The following is a 16,961-nucleotide window of genomic DNA, read 5'->3' on the forward strand; positions in this document are numbered from 1 at the left end:
TTCTTAGCAGTTTTAATTTTTTAAAGTTCATTAAAAAGTGAGTATTTTTATTTTCATCAAATATTTAAAAAAATTTGGTTATTAGATTTACTAAAGTAAATTTAATAAGAAACATCTTAAGTTAGTTTTAATTTTTTGTTTATTAAAAAGTGAGTATTTTTAAAGTCTCTTAAATCCAGTAGATTTAATCCCAAAAATTCTTATCCCAAAATTGTATGACACATGAAGTTAATAACAACTTTTAGTTTTAGTGTTTCTAATTTTCGATTAATCTTATTTAACCTTCAATGACTTGAAATGTATACGGTTGATGCATTTGTTAAGAATATTCATAAATATTCTGGATCATTAATCCTTCTATCGTTTAATAACCCATATATTATATAAATTTTATACTGTTATTTCATATTTGATGGTAATATACTTTTAAGAATAATACAAATACTATAACATATTTCCTATATAAAATATATAAAGGATCAATTCCACATTTTAATTAATTAAAATTAAATGCGTTGAATGATATATCACAAAGATCAAAATTAAATCATAACGGAGGAATCAAAAATGTTATTTTTTAAAAATAAATCAAAAGTAACGTAAAATGCACCTCAAAAACTTGCATCAAACACAACATAAATAACATAAATCCAAAAATTACACATGCCAATATGAGTTTCTGTTAATTTATTTTTCACAATTCTCACTAATAAGTAAAACTTATTATTAAAGTTTAATAGAAGTACACCTAATTTTGAGAAACTTAAGGAATCAAAACAAAAGAATATATTTAAGGACTACTCTTTTCGTCTCAATTTATGTGACATTTTTCACTTTTCGAAAGTAAATTTGACTAAATTTTGAAGTTAAATTAGATTAGATTAGATTAACTCAATTAAATTAGATTAACTCAATTTTTTAAGACTAAGATTTATATATTTGAAAATACATAAAAAGTACTCTAAGTAGGTGTTTCACCATTAAAACCAAATATTTTTCACTTTATTTGGAATTTTGAAGTTGGAGTTGTGTTTGGTTATAGTTTTTGCAAAGAATATTTTGTTGTTTGAATGTATTGAAAGTGAAAAAAAAAAAGCGAAAATAACATTTTTGGTGTTTTTCAAATTCCAAATGCAACTTCAAATTTTCATGGCCAAACATTAATTTTCAAATAAAGTAAAATAATTTTTCAGAAAAAAGTAAAAAATTCTCATGGCCAAACGGATCCTAAGTTGCATCACAAAAAACAAAAAATATCACATAAATGAGGATTGAGCGAAAATATTTTACACTTTCATCAACACGAAGGGACTATCTTTCGTCATTTTTTCTCTTTCTAATTTTTTTTTTTTTTTTCAATCAGATGTCCCGAAAGGACACTCTCTTTCTATTGAAACATATTCCTAGCGGGACAGAATAATAATACTAAGCAATATAGAAGTAGAAGAAAGCAAAGCAAAGCGTAGTGGATCTGTTGAATGATCGATGGCACTCTCCAGACTTCGTTATCCCTTAAAATCTCTTCTCCAAGCTCGCCGTCATCTCGCCGCCGCTCCGTCCACTTTCCGATCGCTCCATCAGTACGCCTTTTCTCTTTCACATTTTTACTGAATCGCCGTAATTCGTTAACTCAATCCTGTAATCCACGTTTAATTAGAATTACAATTTGCTGAATGTTGCCGTAAATTACAGATATTAGCACACACACACGCGGAGAAATGATAATATATGTGTATGTGCGCGCATTTGGATTTTAACAATCGGTATTTGAGATTGAATAATATAGCTGACGCATTGTTCAACTGCTTATTGCTCCATAAGTACGCTTCTATTTACATTTTTTTTTTTTTTTTGTTATTTTTTGAATCGTTGTACTTTGTTAGCTCAAGTCTGTAATAGATTCTACCGCGTTTAATAAGAATTACAAATTGCTTTACGGATATTAGCGCACATAAATAGAAATGATTATATATGTGTGTATGAGCGCGTTTGGATTTTGGACGTAGGTATTTGAGATTGAATAATATAGCTGATGCATTGTTCAAATGACTTATTTTGCTCCATTTTAATTGAACTACTGAATTGTTTGGAATCTCAAATTTAATTAGATTTAAGGGTTAAGTTACTCATTTGATTCATTTTGCTGTTAATTTGAAGATCTTCTTCTAGTTAAAGGACCAAATTGTAAGATCAGTGCTAAAATACGTGTTACAAATTGCTTAATGTTGGCGTGGATTATAGATATTAGCACACAGAAAGAGAAATGATTGTATATGTGTGTGCGCGCGCGCGTTCTGATTTTGGCAATAAGTATTTGAGATTGAATAATATCTGGTCCTCTAGGTTAGAAGAATCTCTTAGAAGAAGCTCTTGAACCTCTCATTGCTCCTTGTGGATTAATAAAAAAAATGTTGTAGATAGCTGACCCATTATTCAAATGATTTATTTTGCTCCATTTTAATGAACCTTCTTAACTGTTCTGAACCTTAAATTTGATAGATTAAGGTCCAAGTTACTCTTTTGCTTCGTTTGCTGTTAATATGAAGACGTTCTTCTAGTTAACGAGCCAATTTGAGGAGAAAGCTGATTTTCCTTCCCCTAGTAATGTTAAAGGGTTCTATCTTCAAGCGTAGGGTTCAGATGGGGATTCATTATGGTGGAAAATTTCAGTCGTGAAAGAAGAGGGTTGTCATGTTTTCAGGGGAGTGTACAAAGAGTCAGTATTTTAAGTAATGTCCATTCAAATAAAGAGTATACAGAGCAATTCACAAGTCATGCTAATATGTCTGATTATGCATATAACTATAAATGGAAAAGCGGACTGCAAGATTGGTTATACGGCGGGATAAATGTAATGATCTGCGTGCCTCTTTGGTTGCAGAATTGCAAGTAATTGATGGCTTGTACTTTTTATTTGAGAAAAGATATCAAAGATGAAGTAATAAAAGGAGTAACAAGAAAGGCAAAGTAAAATGAAAAACAAGAATGACAAGGCTTCAGAATGCTCAAAACTTTGAAATCGAGAATAAATTTGTTGGACAAGACAACTATTTTTAGTGACAAAGAAGGGATCATCTTCCTGTTGATTTTTTTTTTTCTTTCCTCGCTAGCTTTTTGGTGTATGTACACCAAGTTCTCTTTTGGTCCATATTGGTTCAACCAGTAAACAATTGGGGTATTAGGTTTTCTTTTTGTTGAATTAAATCCAAGACATCATTGGGATTGCACCCCTTCAATGTTGTAAATAATTTCATTATTAACTAAAGGAAAAGTGGGGTGATGAACCAAATTTTTTATTCTAATACTCGTTTTCATATTGTACGGGGTTGTGTATCATTTCTGTCTTATTATCAGTCATTTTGCATAAGAAATTTGTACAAGAGCCCTCTATTTTCACTTAATTCCCAGTTTCAATGATTATAATGGGTGTTCAGACTTATTGAGAAGGTCCATTCTTTCTTAAGCATTTCACCAGGTTAAAGTGTGTATTATGATGTTCATTATTTCTGCACCCAAGAGTGTGGCCTAGTGGTCAATGAAGCGGTGTAAACCTTTTTGAGACCTTGGTAGAGACAAAAAGCACGTAGGTGATTTCCTCCCATCTGCCTAAGCTTTGGTGGGCAAAGTTACCCGATAGTCGGTACCTATACTTGTACTAGTGGGAGGTAGAAGGTACCCGGAGTCATTGCACGTAAGCTTGCCTGCCCGAACACCACCATCATAAAAAAAATGAAGTTCATTATTCCCTTGTTAATATTTATGAAATCCATTTTTAAATTTGCAAATTTTCATTAATGATTTATCGGGTGCAGTGTTTCTGGGGCGCTGAATCAAATTCCTGATGTGGATGCTACTTCATTAAGGTCTGTAATTTTAATAATTTTTGTTGGTCCATTCTAGCGGTTTATTTACTGAAATATGCCATCTCAACTGAAAAAGTATCTGACATAACTTCTTCTCAAAGAAAAGCTCACTGACATAATTTTGCAGAGAACTATCCTTTAGTGTTAAGATGATCGTGTATGTAGAACTCTATTAGCTAGTAACTGATTTTCCATTTTTAAATTTTTCCATGGTTTAAGTGGGTTTCTTGGATCTAATGCCATGTCAAAGGCACAAATAAAGCATTAAGTTAGTTAAGCATTTTTCTTTTCCTATAGAAACTCCATTGTAGTCCAACCCAACTCCACCCAGTTTTCCAGATTTCATGAGGTCTAATAGGGCTGTTGTACAATGATGGGTACGTTCCCCTAGAAGGGTCTATCATAATGACTCGAATGCGTTTTTTTCCTCCCTATCATGTTTGGCGGCATGAGTCCCACATTGACGTTTTTGTTTTGCACAAATTATAGCTGTTGGAGATGTAGCCAACTCTTTTACAGATTAAGGTCAAATGGGGATGATACTCCCACGATCTCAAAGTGAAACTCTATCCATACACTACTTGCTATGTTTTTAAGATCTTATCAAAAAAAGGAAGGTTATTTAGGAACTTATATTACTTAAAAGTTATAATGAAAGGACATTGAGATGATGCGAAGTTGCAAGGAGATGGAAAAAGCAATAAAAATAGCTTCACCAGAAGAGTTTCAGATCCTAAGATCGGACCAAATTAACTTCTTTAGATGTGTGATCAAAAGTTGATTTATCAAGTAAACCTTTCTACAACTCCTGTTATCAATTATGTCCAGAAACATACCCTCTTCCCAATGATAACCTCATGGCCATAAGTCTTCAGCATTCACATGTATGATTGCAGACAGTCTGAGTCTCACTCTCTCTCCATCAATCTATTGTTTTCTAACTGGGTTATATGTTGTGAATAAGATGATCCACATCTTCATAAATTTATTGCTGAACCGGATGTATTAAAATTTAGATACTCCTCAATTTAATTCTTTTATTTTTATATGGGCTAATTGGATTTCTCATGTCATAAAGTGAATAAAATTCTTGAGAGATTGATAATTTGCATTTTTGTTCATACCACCTAAAGTTTGATTTTTAGCTTCAGTTTTTAGTTTGGGGTGCCAATACTAACAGTAGCATAGTTGCTTAGTTAGTCTGTCTTGCATATTCCTATCTTGTTGATTTTAATGCCGGTTTAGCAGAAAATTGACTTAATGCACACATAAGGATAGTCAAGAAAAACCCTGATCCATTATCGGATCCATTTATTTCTTGATTAAAAAAAAAAAAAAAAAGGATAGTCAAGAATCTTTGCATGGGAGATGATCTTCTTTAGGAATTAAGTTGCATCAGTGTCATAATTACATTGAACTAGATGCATATTTTCTTGAACTTTATGCTGTTCACTTATTTTGAAGTTGGGTCAGGCCTTTACATTTCCGCCTGCTCAGTGAAGTCCATGGCATCCCATCTAAGGTTAGTTGCAAACATGTCTGTCAAATAAATTTAATTATTTTATGTTTCTCTGATCTAATGTTGGAAATGTTGCAGCTGCAAAGTGGTGTTCGGTACTTCTCGTCAGCTGGTAAGTACATTATACAAATGATGTTGCTCCCACTCAATGCTATTAGCTTTCCAGATATTCATAGATTGCTTTCAGTAGCTTCCACCGTCGTATCTTGACTTTCAAGCCGACACCATCTGTTGAGTCATTAAAAAAAAAAAAAAAAAAAAAAAAATTGGAGCACAACTGTATAAATTCTTTCACCTTCTAACATCTAATAAAAATTGCACAAAAACAGGGAGATAAGTCCATTACTGTTGGTCCTGTTAGTACGATTGTTTGTAGGAGACCGTTGCTTTAATAATGTGCTTATTTCTTGACTTGAGCTCCTCATTTATACTGTTTTTCTATAATAAATAACCCGCCTTCGTACCATCATTTTATTACAGAACTAGGGATGAGCTTCTCCCATGTTTTTTTTTTGATAAATTGATTGATAAAACGACGGAATCAGTGCAGATAGCTAAATATAGGGCGCAGTGGAAGAAAAAGATCCATATAGGTGATATCTACTAGTTGGGAATATGTTTTAGTCTTGTTAGAGAACTTCTAATATTATTATTATAATTATAATTATTACTTTTTATTTATTTATATATTTCATTTTATTTATTTTTATTTTCATTTGGTACAATGATGACATAAGTTACGCGTAAATGGAGAAGTGAGCCGACCCCGACTTGTTTGGGACTGAGGCATAATTGTTGTTTGAATGATAAAGAGATGGAATACTAGCTCACATCCTATGACGTGATCCTTAAATCTGGTGTTTTGGAGACTTTATGTTTAGGTGTGTTTACTTCCAAGTGTTATCTTGACGCGATAATTATAAAGAAACCTAACAAGGCAATTTGATTGTACTTGTGTGTGATGAACCTGAGGTGTTTCCTTTCCAGCAAGTGTTTGGTTACTTTGTCTCTATCTTGTTTTCTCCAAATATATGATTTCGTTGTCCTCTAATCAAATATATGCTATGTGGGCCGTTGACTTTCCCCTTCAGTGAAATTTTGAATATGATTTTGTCGTCCTCTTGGAGGGAACGTCAGTTACCAGTTTCAAAAAAAAAAAAAATTACTTTCCCCTTCAGTGAATTTGTTTTCTATTTGAGAAAGTAAGCGGAAAGATATTTGGTGACCTTGGGACCTGTTACACCCTGATTTTTTTTTTCATTTTTATACAACTTATATCTTGAACTCTCTTAGAGTTTGCTGATAATATGACATTTTATTAGGCAGAATTGAGGTTGTTGTTAAATGTTATAATACTTAGTTCCTACTATTGCAGAGGCTCCTGTGCATACAGAGGTGGCAATGCCAGCTTTGTCTCCTACAATGGTAATATGTCTTGTGTGGCATTATTTCTATGAATGATGAAGTTTTCTGATCTCCTTATTATTGTGGAAATTTTTAACTTGAGTGTTCGTCTCATCGCAGACTCAAGGTAATATAGCAAAGTGGATAAAGAAAGAGGGGGACAAGGTCAGTTGCTTTTCATTGTTACCTGAAGTAAAGTAGTAAAATATCTTCACTTTTAGATAGAGATAATGCCTGCTCAACAATTGAAACTTCTGTGTTATTACACCCGGTTGAATTCTGATTTCCTAACAGATTGAAGTTGGGGACATACTATGTGAGATAGAGACTGATAAAGCTACACTCGAGTTTGAAAGTCTTGAAGAAGGGTAAGCCTACATTCCAATTGTGCTGTATTCATTTAAAACTTATGGAGAGGATGTTCTTTTATGATTTTCTTTGATAAGTTTAATAATGTTCTGTTCTGATGTTATTGCTTGTCTTTAGATATTTTGTATTTAATTAGTTATCTTCTCTGATTCTACTGCTGTTCATCAATTCCTGAAATACTCATTCTAATCATCTGGTTAACTGATGCACTTTTTAATGTATTTGGTTTTGTTGTTTTGGGATGTCATTGGCAGTTACCTTGCAAAGATATTGGTCCCTGAAGGAACAAAAGATGTACCAGTGGGACAGGCTATAGCAATTACGGTAATAAGAGTCCTCAGATATTTCTCCTGCCACTTTTCCTCTTCATTTTCTATTTTGTGATCATCTCCTTTCAATCTGAGAAATGCGAATGCTGCGGTGGATGTGTGGACACACTAGGAGAGATAGAATTAGGAATGAAGATATCCGAGACAAGGTGGGAGTGGCATCGGTGGAGGACAAGATGCGGGAAGCAAGGCTGAGATGGTTTGGGCATGTGAAGAGGAGAGAGAGAGATCTTTGCTGCGGAGGTGTGAGAGGTTGGCTATGGATGGTTTCGGGCAAGGTAAAGGGAGGGCGAAGAAGTATTGGGGAGAGGTGATTAGACGGGATATGGCACGGTTTCAGCTCACCGAGGACATGACCTTAGATAGGAGGTTGTGGAGGACTCAGATTAGGATAGAAGGCTAGGTGGCTTACCCTTTCACCATAGTAGTTGCAGTTTCGCTCATTTGTTTATTACCTTTGGTTTATGCACTGATTTTGCTTATATTTGTTGGGCCGTTGTACTTTGATTATTTTATTTATCTATAGTAGTTAAATGTTCTACAATGACTTTCTCGCTTTTCATTCGTGTTATCATATTGTTTTCGATATGCTTGGCCCTATCGACCTTTTGTCTTGTTTTCCTCTTATCTTCCTCTCTTCTCCTCTCTTGAGCCGAGGGTCTTTCGGAAACAGCCGCCCTACCTTTCAAGGTGGGGGTTAGGTCTGCGTACACTCTACCCTCCCCAGACCCCACATGGTGGGATTATACTGGGCTTGTTGTTGTTGTTGTTGTTGATCATCTCCTTTCAATCAAGCACCACTAAAATATAATTGAAGTGAGAATGCTGCAGTTTTCCCTTTTTCTTTCTCTTCTTCTCTGGAGTTCTTTGGTGCAAAATGAAAAATGAAGTCTGTGGTACATCACAAGAATTTCTAATCATTCTATTTAGTGTTTCTGTTGTTCTTTTTGTTTGCTTAAACAGTAGGAAACTTAAAAAATCTCATTTGGAAAGTGTGTATTCTCTCCAAAGCGTTTTGTCGAGTCTCCCCTCTTTAAACTAGTCTTGTTTTAACAAATGAAGCACGCGCTTTGGTAGCGGAATTTTTTTTGGGTCCCAATTCAATATCAATTTGCCTATCAAAGAACTGACACTGGAAGACTGACGCCCACAACAACAACAAACCCATAAATCAAAGTAGGTTGAAACTGGTAAAAATATGAAAGATTGAAGACTAAATACATTCATTCCTGGAAATTGTAATATCTGATTTTCTGCAAGTATGGTAGCTTCTACCAGATAAAATCAAATGTTGATTTCAAATCTTTTGAACTTTATTATAAGCTTCTTCCTGCTTATAAGCCTACACACTGTTCTCTTCCATCAGAAGTCTACAAAAGCCACCATGCTATAGGTATCAGTCATTCTTTTCTGATTATCAGTCCTTTGTGTTGTGGCTTCAAAAGGAAAGCTATACCAATGTTCATTTAACCTAGAACATCCCTCTTCAAACCCTAAGCCACAAAGTGGTTTGCATTGAACTGTTGAAAGCCAAGCAACCTTGCATTTCTCCTACCCAATCAGAAAGCATCATTCTTTTTTCGAATTGCGAGAGTGTCTAAGCAAATGGAACGGAAGTCGAGAGTTTGTTACGGAAGATCTACGGCTACATACAATTTGGAGAGATGATAGAAATGAGATGGCAAGAGGTAGGCAGTCAATGTTTGTCTGTGAAGTGATGATATAGAGGCCTAATCAATGGAGGGATTTAAGACCTGATTGTAAATCAGTTGCGAAGACTAAAGCATCAGAGAAGATGGTGTGTCTAACATGGTGTATTATGTAGGACGCTGTCAGCAAACAATCTGAGGAAGAGAATGAATAATATGTTGGACAGGAACCACCACATAGTACGTTGTAGTTTGCATCAGATATATGGGCATTAATATGCTCCTTGTTAAACTATCTTGGGTTTTACTAGACAGTGGAAAATGCTGCAAGAAGGTGGGGTTTGAAAAGGATGGAAGCCGAGTCTCGAACCGTGCGCCACTGGCCCTTAGGGATTTTTTCTAAGAAAAAGAGGATGGAAGCAAGAAAAGGAAGATATGGAAGACAATTTCTTTGTGGGGTTTTGATGATTTGGTTGGAAAGAAGTGAATGAATCTTATAAGGATTGGAAAGACCAGCATGGAAAGTGGAAACTAAAGGAAATCTTCTTGTTTCACTTGTATTTTTGAATTAGAAATTAATTCCTCCTGATTGTACCTATAGCAGAGATTTTTTTATGAAAGCATAATGTCATATACTCTATAGGTTTGAAACCATCTTGTTAGAAATTCAATTAAAAGTTCTTGCTTTATCTAAAAGAGTTCTTTTATTCAAAAGATAATTATGAGAAAGCCAAGCGATGGAGAATTTGGATGGATTAGGATACTTTCTTCCGTTGTACTAGAAAGCGATTGGTATCAAGGATCTCATCTTCGAGTATTGAACTTGGAGGAGAAAGTAAAGTATGCAATAAATTCATAACGTCTACCTAGAGAGACAATTGCTAAATTTGTTTCTTGGTCTTAATTCTTTTTTTTTTCAAGAGCAGAATTTGTTTCGCAGGTATTCTTGACTCAGTTTGACTCCATTTTTAAATGATGAAGTAAGAAGTTTCATTAAAAAGGCATCAAGAAGATGCAAAAGTTGCAAAAGAAGTTGTGTGAGCTCCAATACATGCGAAGAGACTGCTAGGATTAGGGAGCTAACAAAGTCCAAAATTGAGCAGAACCGTTTACTGGGGTTCAATTGCTCCAGCTAAACAAATGAAGAAAACATCTAGCTCTTAAGGAGTGGTTTGGAGTTGAGATTCCATCAAAACATCTGCAGTTCCTTTCTGTCTAAACACACTAAAAAATACTTGCAGGGATCATCAATAGATCTTCTTGATGGCTTAAAATATAGCTATAAAGGCAATAACTATCTCATAGCTAATTAGACATGAAGCTGTAGTGTTGAATGCTTTAAGTCTACTAGCAAGTTCTTGTTTTGGTTGTTCCTCAACCAGCAGCTTATTTCACTATTATGAGCTAATTTCTCTACCTTAGTATGAACTAAATGCTGTTCCCTTTCAAAGTCAGAATGACTGTCACCTTTATTGCTTAAATTCCTTCAATGTTCTTCTGCCTCAATATATTGGATATCTCGTGACTTCTCAATTCTTTAGCTTAAGCAGCTTGTGTAGACTGCCATGGGCATCTGTTATTATAAATTTTTTCTGCTAATTGAGTAGGTGGAAGAAGCAGATGACATACAAAAAGTCCCTGCTACTGCTGGTGGTGCATCAGGGGTTAAAAATCAGGCATCTTCTCAGACAGATGCAGCACCAGAAGCCAGTCCTGCGAATATTAGCTCATCTGAACTTCCTCCTCATTTGGTCCTTGATATGCCAGCTTTGTCCCCAACCATGGTATTGAAAGTTCATAATGGACTCTTGAATTTCCATCTATACTTGTTTGTTTATGCTGTCAATGCTGATGAATTCTTGTTTGACTTTTACCTATAGAACCAAGGTAACATTGCTAAATGGAGGAAAAAGGAAGGTGACAAGGTTGGTGCTGCATGACATGAGGCTAGTGAATTTCCAATAAAATGCCCCAGACAATGGGCCGTGAAATAGCATGTGCAACTATTATCTTATTTTTCTTTTGACACAGATAGAGGTTGGTGACATTCTCTGTGAGATAGAAACTGACAAAGCAACTCTTGAGTTTGAAAGTCTCGAAGAAGGGTAAACATTCCTATCACATTTTAGATAAGATGTTTAATTGCATTAAGATAAGATACCATTAGAGATATCTATTACTATCTTTTATTGTGCTCTATGAGGTAATTATTTCTTAGGACTTCTTAATTAACCAGAAAAGCAGCCTCAAAATATTGAAGGAAGAATCCTTCCTGGCTGCTTCATATGACATTATATGATGGGCGGCCTTCTTAGTTACATCTGCTGCTGTTTATTTCTTGGAGGAATATGCGAGGCTGTTTTCATTATGATTTTCTCATGTTTCTAGGTCTTTAAAATAGGGGACATTACATTACAGTCCATCGGTATCCTGTTTGCTCTTGTAGATTGTGAAACTCTTTCCCTCTGATTCAGTGTTGGTTTTACAATTTCATGTGTTCATTTTCTATGCTTGCAAAGTGTTATTTTTATTTGGTGATTGCAGATTCTTGGCCAAAATAGTGGCACCTGAAGGTTCAAAAGATGTGGCTGTTGGGCAGCCTATTGCAATCACAGTAAGTTGCTAATGCTCCTCTCTCTTTTCACCTCCTGAGATAAGTTCAGAACTTTCTGTTGTCTTAACAATTAGAAGATGCTAATCAGTATACACAGATTTAGGTAGGGGGTTGTCTCAGTTCTTTTTTCTAAAAAAAAAAAAATTTGATTTGGTATAGTTACTCTGCTAGGGATTATGACTCTTAACAGTCTGTGGAATTAATACTTATTTTTTGCAAGGTTGAGGATGAAAATGATATTGAAGCTGTGAGGACATCGAGCAGCGGCAGCAATGTGGTTAAGGAAGAAAAGTCAGTCCGTCATGATGCCCCGGCTGAACTTAGAACTCAGGCGACAGGTTTCAATAGAATCAGTCCAGCTGCTAAGATGTTAATTATGGAACATGGTTTAGATGCATCATCAATTCCAGCATCTGGTCCTCGTGGTACCCTGTTAAAGGGAGATGTTCTTGCTGCATTGAAGTCAGGAAAGGGATCAACCAACATTTCACCAATGAAGAAGGCAACTCCATCTCCTCCTCAGGTCGACCAACAAGCTACTCCAACAAAGCCACTTGGGTTAAAATCTGATGGTCAGCAAAAGGATGCTTATGAAGATTTACCTAATAGTCAAATTCGCAAGGTACCACAAACTACCATCACCAGTTTTTTAATCCTTTTACCTAATTGTACTTATTAAATGATAGAGCTTTAATTGTGTTGCATGTATAGCGAAAAATAAATAAAAAATGCTAATAAATCAGTTGTTCGGATAAGGGCCCCAAGTAGGATATCAGTTGCTCAAATAAGGATTCCATGTAGGATATTAGCTTTTGTCTTTTTTTTTTTTTTTCCCTCTTTTCTGTTGAAGTGCTAGTTATGCAGTATATTCATTGTGGTTTTTGCTTATTCTTCGCTCCACTTTCTACTTGGCTTATGCTCTACATCGGTCTTATTTTTTCACTAAGTTTAGGTGCTATAAATGTATTCTCAACTCCCAGCTCCACTGTGTTTTTATGCACATAGGAGACCTGCATTGATGCCACCTTATACTTGATTTGCCGTGTCTCAATTGTTATATTTTGCAGGTGATAGCAGCAAGGTTATTGGAATCTAAGCAATCTACTCCTCACTTGTATTTGTCCACAGGTTCTGTCAGTTCTCAAGTTCTTAGTGCCATAAGTAGTGATTTACTTATATTTAATATGTGGAACTTTTTCAAATTAATGGTCATTCCTAACAGATGTTATATTGGACCCCCTGCTCTTCTTCAGAAAGAAGCTTAAAGGTATAGCATTAAGGTGTTTATTTCTCTTGTTGCTTTTGCTGATAATCCTTCATAATTATCTAGCACATCTTCCTTCTATGCAGAAAAGTATGATGTTAAAGTCTCGGTGAATGACATTGTCATCAAAGTGGTTGCAGAAGCATTAAGAAATGTACCAGAAGCAAATGGTGAGATATTATTAGTAGTTTCATTGCTAATTGAAGTTCTTAACTTATTTCTTATTAACAACTAAAATGTAGGATGAAGTGCAGTGTAGTTAGCTATGAAGCCTAATTGTGAATTTGTTTAGTATGTGGAAGCAGGCTTTCTAGCTTTGTTAGAGGAATGACCATAATCTTTTTGGCAGTTTCGATATTTTCCAGTCAGTTTCATTTAGTTTTTCCACGTCAGGAAAAGATCATATGATCTCTGGATGGAGATGTAGGAGGGACAAAAGATAGCTTTTCCAGTTGAATGTGATTGGTGTTTGTTGTAACGTGCACTTAGATATCCTAAAGTCCTGTACAAACTTATAGTTATCACATTCTATTTTAGGTAAATTTTAAGAATTTATAGTTTGATATTGTCATGAAGATTAATAATGTTGCATTGATAATAATTGATGTGTCATTTTTCCCTTTTGTCTCAAATGCTCATGGTGTATCAAATTCTTTTTTATTTGATAAGTTCAGAATTGAACATTGACCTTGAGATATGAAGCTATAAAGATACATATTTCCATTTATATAAATGAAGCATGCTGTCTCTCTTATTTTCAAAGATCTAGTGAGTCTCCTATAATATATTATACTAAGGCACTCAATGAGACACTTAACTCCATTAGGCTTCATCTTAATCATGTACCATTAGGCTTCATCCCAATCATGTACACTCTCTGTTGGTCTGGAGTGAAGCCTCTTTCAACTGTCAAACTTCTCTTCGCGGCAAAAATACTCACTTTGTAAAGGAGAAACTCTGATCTCATTTTCCGAAACCTTTTTCCGGATGGAATAGGAGACTTGTCTGGTTACAAACCACAGTTTGTTCTCCAGTTAATATTAAAAAAAAAAAAAATGCTATATTTACAAAATAACAGCCCTTTATTTGTATACACTTCTTCTCTCTTTCTTCCTCTTCCCATAACTCAAAAAGTATCTATACTTTGACCATTATGTTGTGAAAACACAAGCTATTAGTCCGACTGGCCAAAAAATTCTCCAGAGATATCCTCATTCCTCTTTGTTTCTGTATATATTACAACTTATCACGGAAAGAGTTGATTTTGTCTACAGTCTACCTCTTTGTTCAGACTTAAAGTTTTTAACGGAGACCACTATTTCCATGAAATCTACCGTAGTTTTGGTTTCTTCGCCCAGCATTCATAATAACTATTGATAGCAATGTCCATCTGTTGGTGTTTGTCTAGGATACTGTAAAATGGTAAGTTGACCTTTTGCCGTATTTGTCTCCTTCAAAATACATTCTATACCAACAATTGAGAGAGTATGACTGGTTTGCTAAAGTGCTATCCTGAAACCTGTAGCACTTCTCTTCTCACAATACCCTTATAACCGATCCCCACGCCCACAACCAAGAATAGCTGAAAAGGCTGGAGAGGTCATTGTATTTAATTGATGACTATATCCTTCAAATATGGTTTTCTTGGTAACTCAGATTGATTCATTCCCAATCTATGCTTATTCTTCATTGAATTTCACTATATAAACTTCTAGTTTGCTTCTGGATGAGTAGCTTAGTAGAAGACGCTTTCTCCCGTGAAAAGTTAGCTCCCTGAAAAGTTCTCTTTAAATCCATTACAGCTTACTGGGATGATGGAAAAGGTGAGGTGGTGCTTTGTGATTCTGTTGATATATCCATTGCCGTTGCCACTGAAAAGGTACGCGGCATACTAACGTGTTTCTTGGTTCTTCTACAAATCTTGTTCTTATCCCATTATCTTGAGTTTCAGGGCTTGATGACCCCAATTATCAGGAATGCTGATCAGAAATCCATATCCTCAATTTCAGCGGAGGTAAATATGGATATAAGTTGAACTGTTTATTTTCCAATAGCTTTGACAATAAAGCTAGACATAGTATTTCCTTTTAAGTGGTGGATATTGAAATTCTGCTATATGTATAAACTAGAGAATGATGCTTTGGAAGGAACTGCAATTTATTCTTAGAAGTTAGCACAAGAAATATTGTAATTTCTGCAATATGTATAAACTGTATTTTACCTGTCTTTATTTAGGAGTCTAATATCACAGCTTATTGTGGTTTCTTACCTTCTAATTATCATCTACTTGTGCATGAAAGATCAAGGAGCTTGCTGGAAAGGCACGAGCTGGAAAGCTTAAACCTAATGAATTCCAAGGTGGCACTTTCAGGTGAATAATCGACTTTGGATTCTAGGTATTGTATTGACCAGTTCCATTGGTAAGAAATTATATCTTCTATGTTCCGTATGCAGCATTTCAAACTTGGGCATGTTTCCAGTGGATCGGTTTTGTGCAATTATCAACCCCCCTCAGGTCTTTATACTTTTCTTCCCTCTCATCCTGAAGCACCCCTGCATGAAAGATATGTGCTATTGCTTTCCTTTGACTGAATAGAGTAACTTTTTATGTTGGTCTCTCCTTAACTATTGAACTACTACACTTGATGCATTAAATTTTTATAACTGAACTGTCACCTGGATTATAGCCTAATTGGTCCTCCAGAACAGGTTATTCCTGTCACAGCTCATAAATCTGCTGTGCCACTAGCTTGAAATCGATAACATTGTAATGTCTTTCCTCAGGCTGGTATAATTGCTGTTGGTAGGGGCAATCAAGTTGTTGAACCGGTGGTTGGAGCTGATGGTATAGTTCTGATTGCAAATCGTCTGGAATAATTATTTTGCTTCTACAATTTGTTAATATTGCCAATCCCATAGTATGAAATTCTTTTTGAAATGGAGAGACGTATTAGTTGTTTTAATTAGTTGAACTTTGCTTCCTTCTTTCCAGGAATTGAGAAGCCATCTGTAGTTAACAAAATGAATTTGACTTTATCTGCTGATCATCGTGTCTTCGATGGAAAGGTTGGAGGTAAGTGCAGACTTTTAATCTTTTAAAACTTGTAAAGGATAGTTTACAGAAGTAGGCATGCATTATTTTTATGCTACTTGTTCATGTGTTTGCACTTAATCTCGAAAAATCATCGCCAAAAAGTCCCAATTTTTAGGCTGGTTGTCATAGCAGTCTTGTCTGTCGAATATTCAGAGTTGTACATTTAGGATACGAGTATGCAAGATTTACTAATGCTTCTGTTTGTATGTGGCTTAGATTTGGGTTCTTTTGCCTCTAATTAGGTTGTTGGCAAGGCATCAGAGACTAAATCTTCTTAGACTATATTGTGTTATTCCTTTTTTCTTTTTCCCGTTTGCGTCTTTTGAGCATTAATGAGTGCTTCAGTTGCCATCCAAGTGGAGGCTCTTTTTCTGGTCCCTTTGTATCTTGCTACTATTACTGTTGGGTGCTGATGGGTGAAAGCAAAAATGAATCAATCATGCAGGTGCTTTCGTTTCAGCATTGTCGTCTAACTTCAGTGACATCAAGAGGCTTCTACTGTAATACAGATAAAGTTTACTTTCAAGTCTGGGAACAAAATATCCTACAGGACAACCTGTGCAGGCGGCGTAGTTCTTTCAGATATAGTTTGCCTTCTTCAGATCTCAAACTTGTATCTAATGGGTGCCATTTTTGTTCTTGAGAATGAGAATGATTGAGGTCCATAAAGTTGGACTAGTTCCAGTTACAGTGATACTACCATTTCTTCTGAGATACTCTCAGTTATGACACATCGCACTCTCATATGCTTTTCCGGTAAAGTTGTACAAGGGTGCCTCAATATTCTTTACCAAATAAAGAGCTCCTGATTTTTTCCCTTTCTTTGTTGGGCCTGCCTGAACATGGGATACTTCGT

At 35.3% G+C, this 16,961-nt stretch overlaps 1 protein-coding gene across 2 annotated transcripts; it reads left to right on the forward strand.

Annotated features, from left to right (window-relative positions):
• Window positions 1-1,296: 1,296 nt before the first annotated feature.
• Window positions 1,297-16,927, forward strand: LOC132059137 (dihydrolipoyllysine-residue acetyltransferase component 1 of pyruvate dehydrogenase complex, mitochondrial). 2 transcript variants are annotated; one of them, XM_059451650.1, is made up of 24 exons: window positions 1,297-1,329; window positions 1,381-1,580; window positions 3,813-3,863; window positions 5,328-5,385; window positions 5,461-5,494; window positions 6,758-6,807; window positions 6,907-6,951; window positions 7,081-7,154; window positions 7,410-7,479; window positions 10,741-10,917; window positions 11,014-11,058; window positions 11,165-11,238; window positions 11,678-11,747; window positions 11,968-12,369; window positions 12,815-12,875; window positions 12,970-13,014; window positions 13,098-13,181; window positions 14,814-14,890; window positions 14,963-15,025; window positions 15,312-15,382; window positions 15,466-15,526; window positions 15,796-15,856; window positions 16,004-16,084; window positions 16,551-16,927. In XM_059451650.1, exons 2-24 carry the CDS (start codon window positions 1,486-1,488, stop codon window positions 16,607-16,609), a joined length of 1,908 nt encoding a protein of 635 aa, XP_059307633.1. In that variant the 5' UTR covers window positions 1,297-1,329; window positions 1,381-1,485; the 3' UTR covers window positions 16,610-16,927. The 2 variants fall into 2 exon arrangements, with proteins under 2 accessions (XP_059307633.1, XP_059307634.1); XM_059451651.1 differs by lacking the exon at window positions 1,297-1,329 and having other exon boundaries at window positions 1,368-1,580; window positions 5,337-5,385.
• Window positions 16,928-16,961: the final 34 nt, after the last annotated feature.

This window comes from Lycium ferocissimum, chromosome 6, assembly GCF_029784015.1.
Source record: "Lycium ferocissimum isolate CSIRO_LF1 chromosome 6, AGI_CSIRO_Lferr_CH_V1, whole genome shotgun sequence".
NCBI lineage: Eukaryota > Viridiplantae > Streptophyta > Magnoliopsida > Solanales > Solanaceae > Lycium > Lycium ferocissimum.

Coding starts and splice junctions, on each gene's coding strand:
- LOC132059137 (XM_059451650.1), top strand. CDS start 1,486: ATGGCACTCTCCAGACTTCGTTATCCCTTAAAATCTCTTCTCCAAGCT. Junction 11,059..11,164: donor GGAAAAAGGAAGGTGACAAG/GTTGGTGCTGCA, acceptor CTTTTGACACAG/ATAGAGGTTGGTGACATTCT. Junction 14,891..14,962: donor TTGCCGTTGCCACTGAAAAG/GTACGCGGCATA, acceptor CTTGAGTTTCAG/GGCTTGATGACCCCAATTAT.